The sequence below is a fragment of the Hyposmocoma kahamanoa genome, unplaced genomic scaffold, assembly GCF_003589595.1.
Source record: "Hyposmocoma kahamanoa isolate Upper Pololo Valley unplaced genomic scaffold, ASM358959v1 66, whole genome shotgun sequence".
In the NCBI taxonomy this organism is placed as follows: Eukaryota; Metazoa; Arthropoda; class Insecta; order Lepidoptera; family Cosmopterigidae; genus Hyposmocoma; species Hyposmocoma kahamanoa.
The window spans coordinates 724125-739492 of NW_020653854.1; the positions used below are offsets into that span (position 1 = coordinate 724125).

At 35.3% G+C, this 15368-nt stretch overlaps 1 protein-coding gene across 3 annotated transcripts in view; it reads left to right on the forward strand.

Moving 5' to 3' along the window:
• The window catches only part of LOC113231649 (acetylcholine receptor subunit alpha-like), a 99770-nt gene that overhangs the window by 14422 nt on the left and 69980 nt on the right, over positions 1 to 15368 (forward strand). For all 3 annotated transcript variants that reach the window (XM_026466075.1, XM_026466076.1, XM_026466077.1), the window contains exon 2: positions 10122 to 10276. In XM_026466075.1, the coding sequence (XP_026321860.1) occupies positions 10122 to 10276 (155 nt within the window). The remainder of the gene's footprint in view (positions 1 to 10121; positions 10277 to 15368) is intronic.

Here is a 15368-nt window from a genome sequence, read left to right on the forward strand (position 1 = left end):
AATACCATGATATTTTACCAACATGATATTCATATATTTTTTGAGAAACTACTCCACTATAAGTAGGTATAAAGGTTTAGGTAATTAACTATAATAAACGCAAACTACAATAGGATTACTTCTGTGATACTTCATTTGACGTTTGTCATAGGAATGAGATAAAGTCGATAGATTTTTAGTACTTTTGATTTTACGTTCCGTCATAAAAGTTCTCATTTATAGTTTTATTTTTGAAGCGTATTCTGAATGATGTACAGATGTGTGAACTGTTTTGTGTTATACTGAAGGTATAAAACATACAATTATAATTCAAATGCTATTTCAATAGATATTTCAGAAAATTAAAAAAATATATCATATATTTAATTTATTAAGTTCAAAAAAAGTAATGACAATGGCATGTTAATGCATTATATTATCGATAACTTTTTGTCGATGTACCTCATATCTAGCAAATGCAGTGTAATGAAGTAACCTTTGCATGTTGTCGTAAAAGACTAATGAATTTTTGAAAAAAAAGACGTTTTCCCCTCATTTTCTACAAATAAACATTGATGTTACTTTTACTTTAATTTAATGTAAGTAAATTAGTACACGTAGTTACTGTCACATGGATCATCCCAGATACAGACATTTAAATAAATAAAGAATTGTAAACAACGCTTATTTCTTCGAAAGCGGATGTCGCCACGTAGTTGTCTATGGTTGACACTTGACATTTCGTTTTTCATGAACGTTAGGAACGAGGCTTGGTCGATGATTAAATACACTTGTTTTTTGCTTTAATAATAAGGTTTATTTTATCGATCCAAATGAATAACAAAATATTTACTTTTTGTTGTAGGATTAAAGTCATCTTCATTAGAATGTACTGAACAAATTCTACTATAGTTTGTAAGAAACCAGTTTCCTTTGGCTGTTGTCCATAACATATCGGATATTAAGTTGTCTTTAATATCGACACATTTGGGGAAACTAAAAACAAAAAATATTTACGGACATTTGCCTGTCATTGTTTTAAAAAAACGTAAATGACATAATTTACTTCAACTTTGACATTTTAGACTTTAGAATTATCAGTTTTCTAAGACGTTTTATTGGTTAAACGCATATTACGTGTTGATAAATTACCGACGCAAATATTTTGTGCGTTATTATAACAACGGTAGATAAAACAAATACACATAATTTGTTCTACGCACAACTAGGGTTGGTAAATTTCCGAGAATATTTCCGAAAATGGAAATATTCTCGGAAACATTGCGAGAATGTTTCGCAAATGCGAAATTTACATAAAAAGTTGAATACTTTGGTGCAAAAACGTTTTTTTTCATATGAAGAAATATTTTGAAGTTAAGTTGATTGACACATTTTAATTCTTATTAATACCACAGAAATCCATTTTCGTGAAAATACTGCAAAATTTCTTAAATTTCCTTATATTTCATAGAAACTTTCTACGAAATATTTCAGAAACTTTTTGGAAATTTTTCAGAACATCTTCATTATTTTATATTTTTATAGATAATTTTAATGTGGGGATCAAAATAATGCATAACAAAGGTGATTTAAAACTTTGTATTAAATAATTGAAATTGAAAAATTGAATAATAAAAAAAAATGCTATACAATAGGTATGTAAGGAGCTTGTCGCACTTTGTAGACCAATAAAGTTTTAAAATATAATCAACAATAACAATTTACAAAATAATCAACATATATTATAGTAAAATTATTCAGTGCTCAAACATTAACAATTATAATTAAAATAGGTACCTCAAGAACAAATAACAAAATCACAGATTGGTTCTTAATTATGAAAAATACTGGGATTAAAAAACTTAAGAATCAAAATAAAATATAAAACTTAATACTAATCTGTATGCAACTCATCACTGCTCCATGATGTCGTATCTGAACAGGAAGCTACTGATAATGTGTCCTCATTTCTATCATAAGGTTCTGTTAGCAAATCAATGTCAGCGTTCAGGTGGTCAATTGAGCATTGATCTGAAATCTTCGCTGTTTTATGTGGAGCGTTTAAAAGTCGCCAATTGTGTGAAACGTAACTTAGTTTTCCAGTCTGTTGTTAATTTGTTGCGTTTAGTGGAGTGTATGTTCCCAAATGTTGAAAACTATCGTTCCACTGCTGCAGAAGTTGATGGTACGGTCAAAATTTTGTTGGTCATCTGGCCCAATTTTGTTTGCCCAAAGAAAGTATTCCACCATTATTTTTAATATTATTTCTAAATCTCTCAAACAGTATATTATCAGAACAAATCACGTTCTTAAATTTTTTAATTAAATAGGTTCATGAAAACGATTCCTGTGCCAAATTTAATACCCTAATTTCAACATATTAACTATTAATACATATACGGTAAAAAAAAAAGTGGCAAAATCTAAGTGGATTACGAATATTTATTTCATTCATTCTTTTGATGAGTATGAAATTTCCAGGAAACTTTCCATGCAATTTATGGACATTTAAGAGAAGTTACGGAAATTTACTTATTTATTCCGATTTCTTCAAAAAAAGTATTTTGGTTTTACAACCATGATATAGAACTATAACTTTTCTTAAATGTTTCTTGAATATGTGATAGTAAAAATGCAAAGTAAATATGTAAATTTCCATAAATTTCGCGTTTTGAGAATGTTTCCGAAATATTTCAAGAAACATTCAGACTGGAAAGTTTCCAATTTAGGAAAGTTTCCGGCTGCCCATCACTACGCACAACACATTTATATCGATAATTTGTAAAGCAAAAAGTATGTAGTTACATCACTAGTTCACAACTGCAATATTCGCAAAAATTACGATATCGTAGATGACGTATGACATTGCTTCGTGCGAATGAACTGATTCTCATGGTGAATAATTTTATTTTAATAAAAAACAGCCTTTGTGCTTTAAAATAAATTTACCGGTGAAATGTAACTCCCTTATTAGTATAATTATAGCTTGTGGAAAAGTTTCCGCAATTAGGTATGCTGCAAAACACCATTTTTACACTGTTTCTCTATGGTTCAATTTTGTGAATTGCATTGCAATCTCTTCTGTTTCGCGATCTGTGTTTGCAAACATCTTGCAACATGGAGCGTGTTATGCATAACGTTATCTCTGCAAGTTTGTGGCAAAACTATTCATGAATTGTCAATTCCCTCTCCGATCGCTTCTGTGCTGCGGTGTTATACAGTTTCACATTCCATAGTACCTACAGCGTCCCCTGAATGTATACGACGAACTTTGTAATGTATACGGATTATGTGGTCTTGCTTTTGCGGTGAGAGTTAAATGTGCTAATAATTGTGCAAGAGTGTATTTCTACTTACTTGTTTTAAAAGTTTCAAAGCAAACTCGCAAAAGAAATCATAGGTTTAAAAGGCAAAAGCTAAGCAATAGTTAAAAGGTAGGTAAGGCACGTAGTTCTAGGCGATGACCGTAGAAAATGGCAATATGAAAGGTTAGCTAAGTGGTTAAACCAATTTAACCCAGTCCCCGATTCCTCACAGAAGTCAAAACCTGTTTGATGAAATGTATTATAGGTACTCTGAAGTATAACCACAAAAATATAACACTCACACACACATCTGTTTCTATACTCAATCCAACTTTCGACAGCTTAAATTCTAGTCAATTAGTGATGTCCTAATGCGTTTCCGATCGAGTTTTTATAACAATTGATTTATGAAGAAGTTTTATTCGTGATTGTGAGTGCGTTCAAAAAAGAAAATATTGTCTAATTGAGATCGCGATGTTGCGTTTGACGGTTTGTGTACTCAACAATTAATAATTAATGTTAATAAGAATTAATATCGAGAAGAATCCGACGATTCATTATAACAAACAATAAGAATTTACTATACTTATTTATAATTTATTTCATTTCATTACAATTTATTAGACAGGTACCAATATTTATCAACCTGAATAATCTTCGTTACCTAATCTGTTGGCTCGATAAATATCGGAGCTAAAGAGCACGTCGCTTCACTAAAATTAAAAAATAAAAGCCTTCAGGAAGTATTGCATTTTTTTGTCTATAGTTGCACGTCAATAATTACAGCACTTCGGAGGCATGCATATGTCAAAAGTTAAGTTAATGGTTGGACGGAGTATAGAGCATAATCTACATAAAATAATGGCCATTCGCAAAATTCAATTCGCATAGTGAATATAATGTCTTTAAATGTTTCAACTAGAATATATTTTTTGGTTTCACTCCCTTTGTACCTCCTAAATTTTTATCGTTGGTTACCTGGAACATATTGTTATATAGCAATAGGTCGCCTGTTGCATATAAGCTTATTATTTCATTCTTAAATTACTGTCCTGTGTTGCCAGTGTAATTTTAAGAGCAATTCAGATTATTTAATTGTTTCATGAAACATTTTAAACCACCCTTACAAATAACGATAGAAGATATAGATAGAAGACTCTCAGTAACTTGCTCACGTAAATTGAGGATGGTATTACGGTGACATTCGCCAGCTCTCGAACACAACTGGGATTTATCTAAAATGCTCTTTGCGGTATCGAACGGAATGGAATGAAAGTCGCGACACGAGTATCGGATTCACACGGCGGAGTTTTACTCAATTTGCCGCAATAATGTGTCTTGGCTTACCTGTAGCCACGAAAATTGTCTTTTTTAAAGTAGAATTTACGGCATACGTGTTGTTGTGCAAATGCGAATACTTAATATTACATAAAGCAATAGTAGCGTAGAGGTCCTTGTGAAAGACTTACCGTCGAGCACACGACTTGTTTGTCCTGTCACTTGATATTATAAAAAGTAAAAATAGTATCAAAATTAATTCAATATATATCATTCCAAAGTTTAAAAAGAAAACTATTTTTAACCGACTTAAAAAGGTGGAGGTTCTCAATTCAACTGTATGTTTTTTTGTTTGTATGTTATGCAATTACTCCGTTATTTGTAAACCGATTTCGATGATTCTTTTTTCGTTGGAAAGGGAGTACCTCAGTAGTGGTTTCATTCTAATTTGAAGAACATATACCACCTCTAAGGGTGGAAAATTAGGGATGGAATCCGATTTAATGAATTTCACCCACTTTTCGTTACCCCATTTCAATAAAACTTTTCAAATAGACGTAATTCCATAAACTTGTCAAATCGCTTTTTTATGGAAAAGTTATTTCATCTCTAAATCATAATAAGATGTGAAAGACCGGTAACTATTTTTTTATCACTTAAATCAAAGTTTTAGTCTCTTTATAAGTACCATGGTCACGTCTGACTTGAAATAGTTTCATTTTCAATGTGTATCAATGGCGAAAACATAAGAAAATTATAAAAAAAAATTAAAACTTTAACATTTGGTTAATAGCCCATAACACCCAACAAAACACATGAAACGTTTATTGCAGTGGCCAAAATTAAGTTACAGCATTAAACGTTAGTTAAGCAGTGGAGTTTAAACTCTCCGATGCAACGGGATGATAACTACCATTCGCCACTGTACACTGCCTCATAACTGACCCGCAGAACATGCAAGTACAATCGATATTATTCTATGTTATTTTACTCTATTACATTGTGTAAATGATTATTATTTTTACTGCGTACAGACACAACCAAATCGCTTTTCGATTTAGATTTAAATTTATTTATTACCTTGCAAACTTTCATTAATAAATATAATATATTGTATTACAAGAATCGTCACAATAGTAATAAATGTTACAATAAAAATTACAAATATTCAGTACAAGTTTAGTAACATGATACATTTTAATCGTAATTATAACATAGTTATTATGATTATGTGAAATACTGTAGGAAAATATTAAATAACGTAATAATGTCAAAATAATGATTGCATGCGTTGTTTATGTAATTATGCATGTCTGTACATTGTTTATTAAGGACGGTAAATAAATAAATGAGAAAGCACCAACTAGGATCTAGGCTTTATAACTCGAGTGATACATATAATGTTTTTGATCACATTTGCGAGGAATTTATTTCTTGTATGAATAAATATGGCTCACAATAGAACAATTATTATGAATTTTGGCGGTTTTTTGTCTTTTTTTTATTAAGAGATTGTCAGCTCCATTTTTCCAACTCGAACTAAAATGTTGTGAAAAGCAAAGACTGGGTGTAAAAAAATTGTAAAATTTTTATACACAACAAAATGAAAATCAATTATGTGAAAATCTTAATTATAAGTATTTAAGTAGTATATGGCTGTATTTCAATTAAATTTCTATTTAGATATTTAATTTGGAACTTAAGTAAGTCCTTGCTTGAACTTGACCTATGTAAAGAAGTATGTCGTGCTAATATTTATTAAATTAAAAAAAAACTCCTTACCGACCATGCCTGTGATGGGAAGAAAAAAGGCCCGAGGGTATTATTTGGGGTATTATACTTAAATTAGCCACCACACAATCATGCTGTTTACGAGCAAGTGCTATGAAAAATAATATTTATTATGAATAATCTAATTATATTATAAAATCATGTCATTATTCAATGGAATAATACGCATTAACTAACAAAAAGTCTTTCAGTCGACGATCAAATGTTTCATCATTAGGCTCGTTTTGTAAGTCAACGGGTAGGTGCTCACAATAAGTCGGGCCGATTGCGCGCTGATTTTTTCAGTGACTGCTAACCGTCGCGGCTCGACCTCAATCGTCCTGTGGAGCGAATGTTGTAGCCGCTTACATACTTTTCGAAGCTGTGTAAGTTTATCCGTATGAATGTGATTATTCCGAATAAACACAACGAATACATGGTTATTATCCTGTGTCTCACAAACAAGTCCCTACAAGACACTCTTCGCGTCACACCGGCAAATTTCGAAAATCGAAATTGAAGGGTAATAACTGTAACTATTTTATTTAAAAAAAATACCTCAAAAGTTTGTGGAATTACATATACTTGCCAAGTTTTATTGAAATTGGTTACCGGAAAGTGCGCGAAACCGGATTCATCCCCTAGTTTGCCACCCTTAGAGGTGGAATATTCTTCGAAAAAATAATGTACCGACTGTAAGCTTAATTACCTATTATCATATTATTACGCCATCTTTTTGCCGTTGATAGCCATGTAAGGTTTTTTTAGTTTTGATGTTCGTTTGTTTTTAATAATAACTGTTATTTGTAATATGGTAACACGTCGTATAAATTATTTGTATATAGTAGAATAATTTTTTGTAATTGGCAACTCAGAGCATATAAAAAGGTTGTTTTAGACATCCAGCGGAACAAACCAATTTAAATCTGGTTGAAGGATTTCTCCATTACTATTAGACCGGTTTAAATCAGCGTAGGATTTTCTTTTATTTTAATGAAGCTTGTTGTTATTATTGATACTGGCTGGACTCAAACCAGAGACCTCGCCATACCGGGGTATCGCTCTTCCAACAGAGCTACGGAATGAGTCAGGAGCGGCAACACATTATGAATTTCTCTATGTGCTTCTTGCAGATCTTTCTTTTTGGTTCTAATCACTGTTTTAAACTAGTGGAATATTTTCACAAAAATATTTATGAATATCATAGTAGTAAGACATCATGATATTCAATAAAAACAAATATTGCAAATATAAGCTTCTGTGTTATTTACTCTATTTATAACTAAAATAAATTACTAATTATATTCTTTAAGTTGATTATGTTTAGTAACAATAAAGATTAATGCAAAGTTTGATTTAAAGTATGTTTTTTTTAACATCGTTTAAAATATATGTCACGGCGATTTCACGCCGGTCACGCCGCCGCCGCCAACCGTCGCCGGTTGAAAAATTATCGTCGTCGCCGAGGATTTTATCGCAAAAACGTGCGCTCATCTGTATTACCCACCTACTGCTGGACAGTGGTCTAGTAAGAGAGCTAGTGCCTTGGTACGACAATCAACAACACACAACAACACACCAACCTCGGCAAGGTTTTTAGAACGTTGAAATACTGAGGACTCACAAGCAACAAAGACAAATAATTGGATAAATTATAGGAAAACCAGGTCACGAATTTGTTCCCCACCAAAAGCCTGCGTCATTGAAAGAAGCTTTTCTAATTAGAAGTTTTTTTTTGTAATTTTATTCGCTTTGACGCCAAAAAGACACCTATATGTTGAAGACCGTTCACATAATTCTGAAAATGGTTCAAGGCCTCAACTCGTATCGTAATATTTTATATAGATCTTACACCTAACGATAGTCCAAATATTCTCGAGAAATTTAACATTCAGGTGCCCTCTCGCATTACTTGGGATGGGGCTGGGATAGTGACGCCGCGTAGGCGGCTGCGCTTGCTGCAGCGGCCGGCAGTGCGCACCGTTCGCGCTGCGCATGCGCCCTCCGCGCGGGCACTCACGCTCATCGGAGATATGCTCGCTGACCACTATGACATGGACTTATTTGCTGATTCCTTTGGACAAATTCTTAGGAACGCGAACATATTTTTAAATAATGACTTTTTACGTGTAGGAAATTAGATACTAAGTAGGTTAAGGTTTTGACATTTGTAAGCTAAATTGTATCTATAATTTTATTTTATTTTATTTTAATTGTATCGCAATTCTTTATCAATAATTTGTAATGTTGCCTAAGCTTGTGGGTGTTTTGGATACGCTCTGTGAGCCCACTCGCAATATTGATTAAATAAATAAATAAATAAATACACCTACTAGCTGCACTACACTATTTGTTTCATGAGATACACCGTCACCGTATACGGACAATACACCGTACATATAAGTCACCGTCTCAGTAAAAACATAATTTAACGAAAAGCTGTACAATACATTTTAAAAGAACAATGGCGGCTTCCGTTGCAACTGCCCGCGTGAAACGTAAATTACTAATTCATTTCTTTACATTTAACGTATAAAATATTCTCATAAAGCTATATAAGTCACGATACATGACAACTCATTACAACAACGCTTTTAAGATTATAACAATGTTCTTCATATTTTTTGTGAATAAAGAGACTCTTTAGGAACCATATTTCAAAATAAATCATATATGCTGCAGTTTATACAAAGTTTCTCTCCCGACATATTGGAACAGTCGGGCGAAGATTGGCGAAGTTAAAATTGCAGATCATAAATAACAAAGACGTAAGATTGTCACGGGCGACATATTTTTCACACCCCCACGACGTATCTCGTCACACGCAGATCGAACTGAGACGTAATACAAGCTGGCAAACTTTTTGTAAATGGCCTACATTGAGGCGGGCAGAGCAAACAAAAGCGAACCCATCGACCGGCCCTCTTGTCACGATGTTATGACGGATTTCCCTTATTTACACTTCTCCTCTCGAGGGACCATAACTCTACCGTATTTTTATTTTCAATAACGTTTCATACTCAATTTACATCGAGAACCAACGGCAAAGGCATGATTTAATGTAAACAAAGTGAAGATGCGGTGAATGTATAAATTTTACAAGCGCGTAATATTTATTACGCGCTAAGTAAAACCCGAATAAAGGTATTTGGGCATTGCTGACACGATGTTTGTAACGGAAGCAAATGTTAAATTAAATAAGTTCACGGCGCCCGCGTCATGGCTGACAAGTTTCCAGGCTTATATACGCGCGATTCGGCCACACATTGCGAACAATGACTGAGCAAAATTGACATTATTTACAACTTGAATGTTCGGTCGCCGGGCGCGTCTCGCTCGGAGACGTTTGTCATAATTGTATCCGTAATTGAATAATTGATGTCTATTTTAGGCATTCAGTTAGTCGAAATTAATAATCCGAGAAGACATTAGTAACAGAGCTGCGGCGGGCGGCAGTGCTCTAAATATTTGAGAGACCTTGTCCATTCGCCGTAATTAATTACCTAATTTCTTTAACGCAACGACCGACTAATATAACTAAATTGGAATATTGGATTCCCCTCGATTTTGTAGCCCTTATTATTGGAAATTAAATGCAAATTTCCCATAACGGGAGGTCTTATAAAGTCGCCGTAGCTACGTTAAGATGAACTTTTTATTTTCTGGGTCAGTAATTTGTTATTTGGTATTACGCAAACGCTAAAAGAATTGACCAATTTTGATTGAAAAATTAAGTATCGACTCTAAAAGAAAATATCACGTACTCAGAAATGTTTGATTTTGTTACAGAACTTAAAGAACCAGATAATGACGACCAACCTGTGGGTGGAGCAGTCGTGGTACGACTACAAGTTGCGGTGGGAGCCCCGCGAGTATGGTGGAGTGCACATGCTGCACGTGCCTTCCGACCACATCTGGCGGCCTGACATCGTGCTGTACAACAAGTGAGACCCACTCCGACCTCGCCGTGACCTACATTTGACTCATATGTGCCACTGTCTTTCATATTGCCCATTTTAAATCTAACTCGGGCGATGCAGCGATGAGTTCCATTTGAGAATCTCGTTTCTGTGAAATCAAAATTCCAATTTTATTACTAAGAAAGTCGTTTTGCAAAAGTTCAGTGGAGATATGGAACGAAGTATGAAATTATTTTCGTACTTCATCTTGAACTTTCGAAACTTCATTAGTTCTTGAGCTTTCGAAAAGCAAACTTCATTTTAGCGCGGAACTTAAATTAGACGAAGACAGGAAGAATTTACGATATCCACATCTTCAGTGAATTCCAGTTCAGAGAAATATGCGGTATATTCCAAAAATAGAGAGTTTCACAAAGGCCTTCGAGGGCTCTTGTCGCGAAATACGTTCATGCATCGCAGTTTCGCCCGCTTTAAAAAGATCTATAAAAATGATTGCACCCCTTATCTTATGTAGCTCAGTTTGTCCTCCTACCTACACGTTAATTGTGTACAATTACACGATCCCACACACCTTACACCCCTTCATGCATTTACATTGTTTTACATAATAATACGCGACGTGGGAATTAAATCAATCCAATGTACAATTCACATATAGGAGTCGTCATCAGTTCGCGGCGTGAATTTTTTGTTACAAAATTTCGAGGAAGGAAACTTTATATTACATTATACGTGCTGATTACTTAAATCTATTTACACAGTGAGCAAAAGGTTACTGAATACTTTTTCAGTACAATAGTACCAATATACAAATATTCATTTGGAATACAGTTTAAGTCATACAGAAAGCAATGCAGTACCAAAGTATTGAAATTGGCGCGGTATACGGTGTTAAAAGTAGATTAAAATAACATTTAAATCTCTCAGAAACCGTTCGCGTAAAGAAATTTAGCAGCCCTTTGCTTTTACAAAGTAAAGACAAGCCTGAGCAAGATTGACGTGACAATCAAAATTAAAAGTAGATGACGAAAACGAGAGCGGACGGCAACGAGCGCGAGCGGCCTCCAAGGCTCGGAAAAATGGATTTTCTGTTTCATAAGATGCCTGCATGTATCTATGAGAGAGTGGTTGTAGTGCAGTGGGATATTGGCTGCTTTTCAATTGGATGGTCGAATGTTCGACTCTCTATGGCGGTACACACATAAACAGTGTAGGAAATTTGCAAGTTACGGAATCCTCGTAAAATGTGTGAAATCCCAATGCCTCTAAATAAACGAGACCCGTACCCAATGATGATGATTATCAGTTCTTTTATAATGCAGCTCTTATTTGATATATAGTGTAGAGCTCCTTGTGAAAGAGTTCGTCTACGTAAATACTGCCACCTTACTTATTTCTGCCGCCAAGCAGTAATGTGATCATTACTGCGTTCCGCTTTTGAAGGGTTAAGGTGAAAAAACACGCATGGGACTTGTTAACTTATGTCTCATGGTGACGGGAGTAGAGTAGCAGGTCTTTCCAAATATTTTTTTATACGTATAAGTGCGCATTTGACCACCATCTCACTCACTCACTCATTCTCATAGAAAGTGACGATGAGGTCGACGATGAAGCATGCACGTCTAAAAAATTCCTATTCACTCTCGTCTGGAAAAGGTCCAAATTGCAACGTCCAAGGAACACGTCTGCAGGCCGCGATTTCCTCACCTAACCGTTCGCCATAGAAATGTGGAAGCGCAACGTTTCGTGCGAATCTTTGGAATATCCACAACATAGGGGTGGAACCCAAGCCTACGTCTAGTCCCCGGTGATGGAAAGGGGAAAGCCCAACTAAACCGTGTAATTCCATCACACACTCTCCGTGATATATCCTATAACATACCAATAAGCGGATAACTTTACGGCGGTGTTCAAGCTTCGTCTCTACTAATTCCGAGTCACCTATAAACCTCCTGGCATGCTTGTCGATTGATACAAGGTGGCCAGTTTGGTATGTAGCAGAGCCGTCCCTAAGGAGGCAGCAGTACTCCATACACGGCCGGACTTGTGCATGTAGAGCTGAAGCAACTGTCCCGGTGCAAAGTAACGCCTCACCCTGGAAAGGACGCCAAGCTTCCTTACTGCATTTTTGGCCATGGTCATAATACGATAAGTGGCATTGTAACTGTTACGGATAGGCGTGTCGCTAACCACCAGGCACACGAATTGTTCGTCCCGTCACTTGGTCCTATAAAAAGAAATATATTTTACTGTCTATTGTATTTTTTTTAATTAACATATGTTATACGTATGTCAGCGTATTAATATCCTACGTCATACCTATGTCAACGTCTCTGTATACATGTCTCTATTAACCAAGTCAAAACTGTTAAGGATATTACATTTGCCACCGGTGGCAAATGCGTTGAAATTACAAAAGAGCTTTAACTGCTCTACAACGTTCAGCAACGTGCCGTTTCTTACTGTTTATTCCGTTGTGTAATAAACCGTTTCGTGCTTTGCATTTACAACGAATAGTTTAGACTGCAGATGAGATATTTGCATTATTAGCTTTTTCTTTTTTCTCTGTTTTTGTGAATAATTGCCGCGAGAAAATTTCAATAATTACTTTGAAATAATGAAAAGGTTTTTAGAGCGAACTCTTCCCCGAGTCACCATGTTACTTGTTGTTATGTGTTGGTCGGAAAAACCATTGTGCCTATGTAATAACCTGCTGGAAAAATTGAACACAAACACATGGTACTAGTCAACTTATGTCTCAGGGTGACGGGCGCAGTGGCAATGCCTTTCCGATCTTTGCGATTTAAAACTCAGAGTGGCACTGCAACTGTTATGTCCAGGCGTGTCGCTTACCAACAGGGGCACGTATTGTTCATCCCGTCACTAAATAACTTTTTATAAAAAAAACTGACCTCAAAAGATCACAGAATTACATCTATTTGCTAAGTTTTATTGGAGTCGCGTACCGAAAAGTGCGCAAAACCGGATTCATCCGCTAGTTTACCAGCCTTAGGGGTGGAATATTTCCTTTAAATTTATATGGGACCAATACTGAGGTACCCTCTTTGTAACAAAAAAAAGTATCATCAAAACCGGTTAAAAAAACCGGAATTATCGCGTAACATACATACAAAAAGAATGCAGTCGACTTGTTTACCTCCTTTTTTGAAGTCGGGTAAAAAAAATTATATTTATAAAAAAAAAGCGTTTCGGTGCTCGTTCCTCTTCTTTGCTCTTATTGCATGGACATCCGGTATTTTTTTGACCGGCTCAACCCGATTCGGTGTTAAGAATGGCGATCCCCTTGCGTACTTACTCTGAAAAAAAATCTTACTTCGATTTTTTATGAAAAAGCTTTTACTGCATTATTTTAAGGGCGTAACTTATTCAAGAAAAATACCAAAGTAATTTCCAGTACAAGAAATTGTGTGTCCATTTACAGCGTGAACCGAATGAATAAGTTATTAATACCAAAGAAAATTATGTTTAAAATGCCGTTAGAATTTTCTCAGTCGCCGAGAGGTAAAACGGGACCGTTCACGAATACGTTCTTCAGCTGGACACAGGTATTCTGAGGAGAGGTTTTAGGCCATAATCCACAAAGCTAGACGAATGCGGATAACTTCACGCGTTTTTGATGCGTTGTGAATCTTCCTGTGAAACGATTCTACTTCTTTACCTGTGTCGCTTCTACGAAGGGTGGCAACCATCATGAACATTGTTGAACGAAAGAAAAGAACGTGTGCTAAAACTGAACCAGTCTTTCAGATCCTTTAACCGGAAGGTTTTCCTTCTGCCACGATTATGTATATTTTATTACATATTTCTAAAGCCTAGTAACAATGTGAGTGTTACTGCGTTGCGGTTTGAAAGGGTAAGTGTACTGGTGAAATTACAGGCACGTGGGACTTGTCAACTTACGTCTCAGGGTGACGGGCGCAGTGGCAGTGCCCCTAAGATCTTTATGATTTAAAGCTCTGAGTGGCACTGCAACTGTTATGAACGTCTCATCACCTGGTAACATAAATAAAAAAAGTCATCATTAACTCATTGTACGTCCTACTGCTAAACGAGTTTAGTCATAATGCACCACGCTGACCCAATGCGATTGACAAGTTTTCCAAGGGTTGTGTTCCTGTGAAATGATTGTTCTTCTCGTGCCGCTTCTCTACGAAGGCTGGCGATCATGATGGCTATCCTCAATTTTGAAGCTGCCGCACGAAAGAGGAAACGTGTGCTAAGATTGAACCAGTATTTCAGATTCTATAACTAGGAGGTTTTCCCGACTACGTTTTCCTTGGATTTCCCGTGCATTATTAGTTGAAGAATCCAGAATCTATTGCCCCTAATTACATAGCGAAAATACTTACTGTAGTGAAACGATGTTTTCCTTTTAGAAATTAAAGTGACACACACTCTCACAATTGAAAATCAACCGTTGTCCCATTCGGCTGCCACGTCGCGTGATAACAATCTTTTCCTCTAACTGTTCTAATATTAGATACTAATGTATCTATATTTGTAGCATAATAAGTAATATGTAATAGAAAACAATTATCTGAAAATAGCTGAAGTTGAGGAGAGAACACGTGTCATGGACACGTGTTTTCACGACCACAAATAAACAATAATTTATTAAACATTTGTGCGATTAATACACAAGCACCTTTGTTCTATTCGTTATTTCAATTGAGGCTATCCGCGCTTTGAATGATATTAAGTACATAATTATTTTATATTTGGATGCTGTTTTAATTTTTAAAAAAAATTTAATTACTAAATTTATAACTTTCAACTTTTCAACGTTGAAATTTTATAAATTTCAACTGCCTCTGTGGCCTAACGGTTACCATGCCGGACTGCCACGCAGAGGTCCCAGGTTCGATTCCCGGGCCGGGAGAAATAGTTGTATGGCCTACAATTATTTCTCTCGTGAGTTTGGGTGTAATTTGTGGTTGTCTATGTGTGTGTCCATGGCACCCGCGACACAGGGTTTCCCTAGTGCGGGGCTATGTTGAGTGTGTGCGTTATTTAGAAAAAAAAGAGAAAAAAAAAGAAAAAAGAGAAAAAAAAAGAAGAAAAAGAAAAAAAGAGAAAAAAAAAGAAAAAAGAGAAA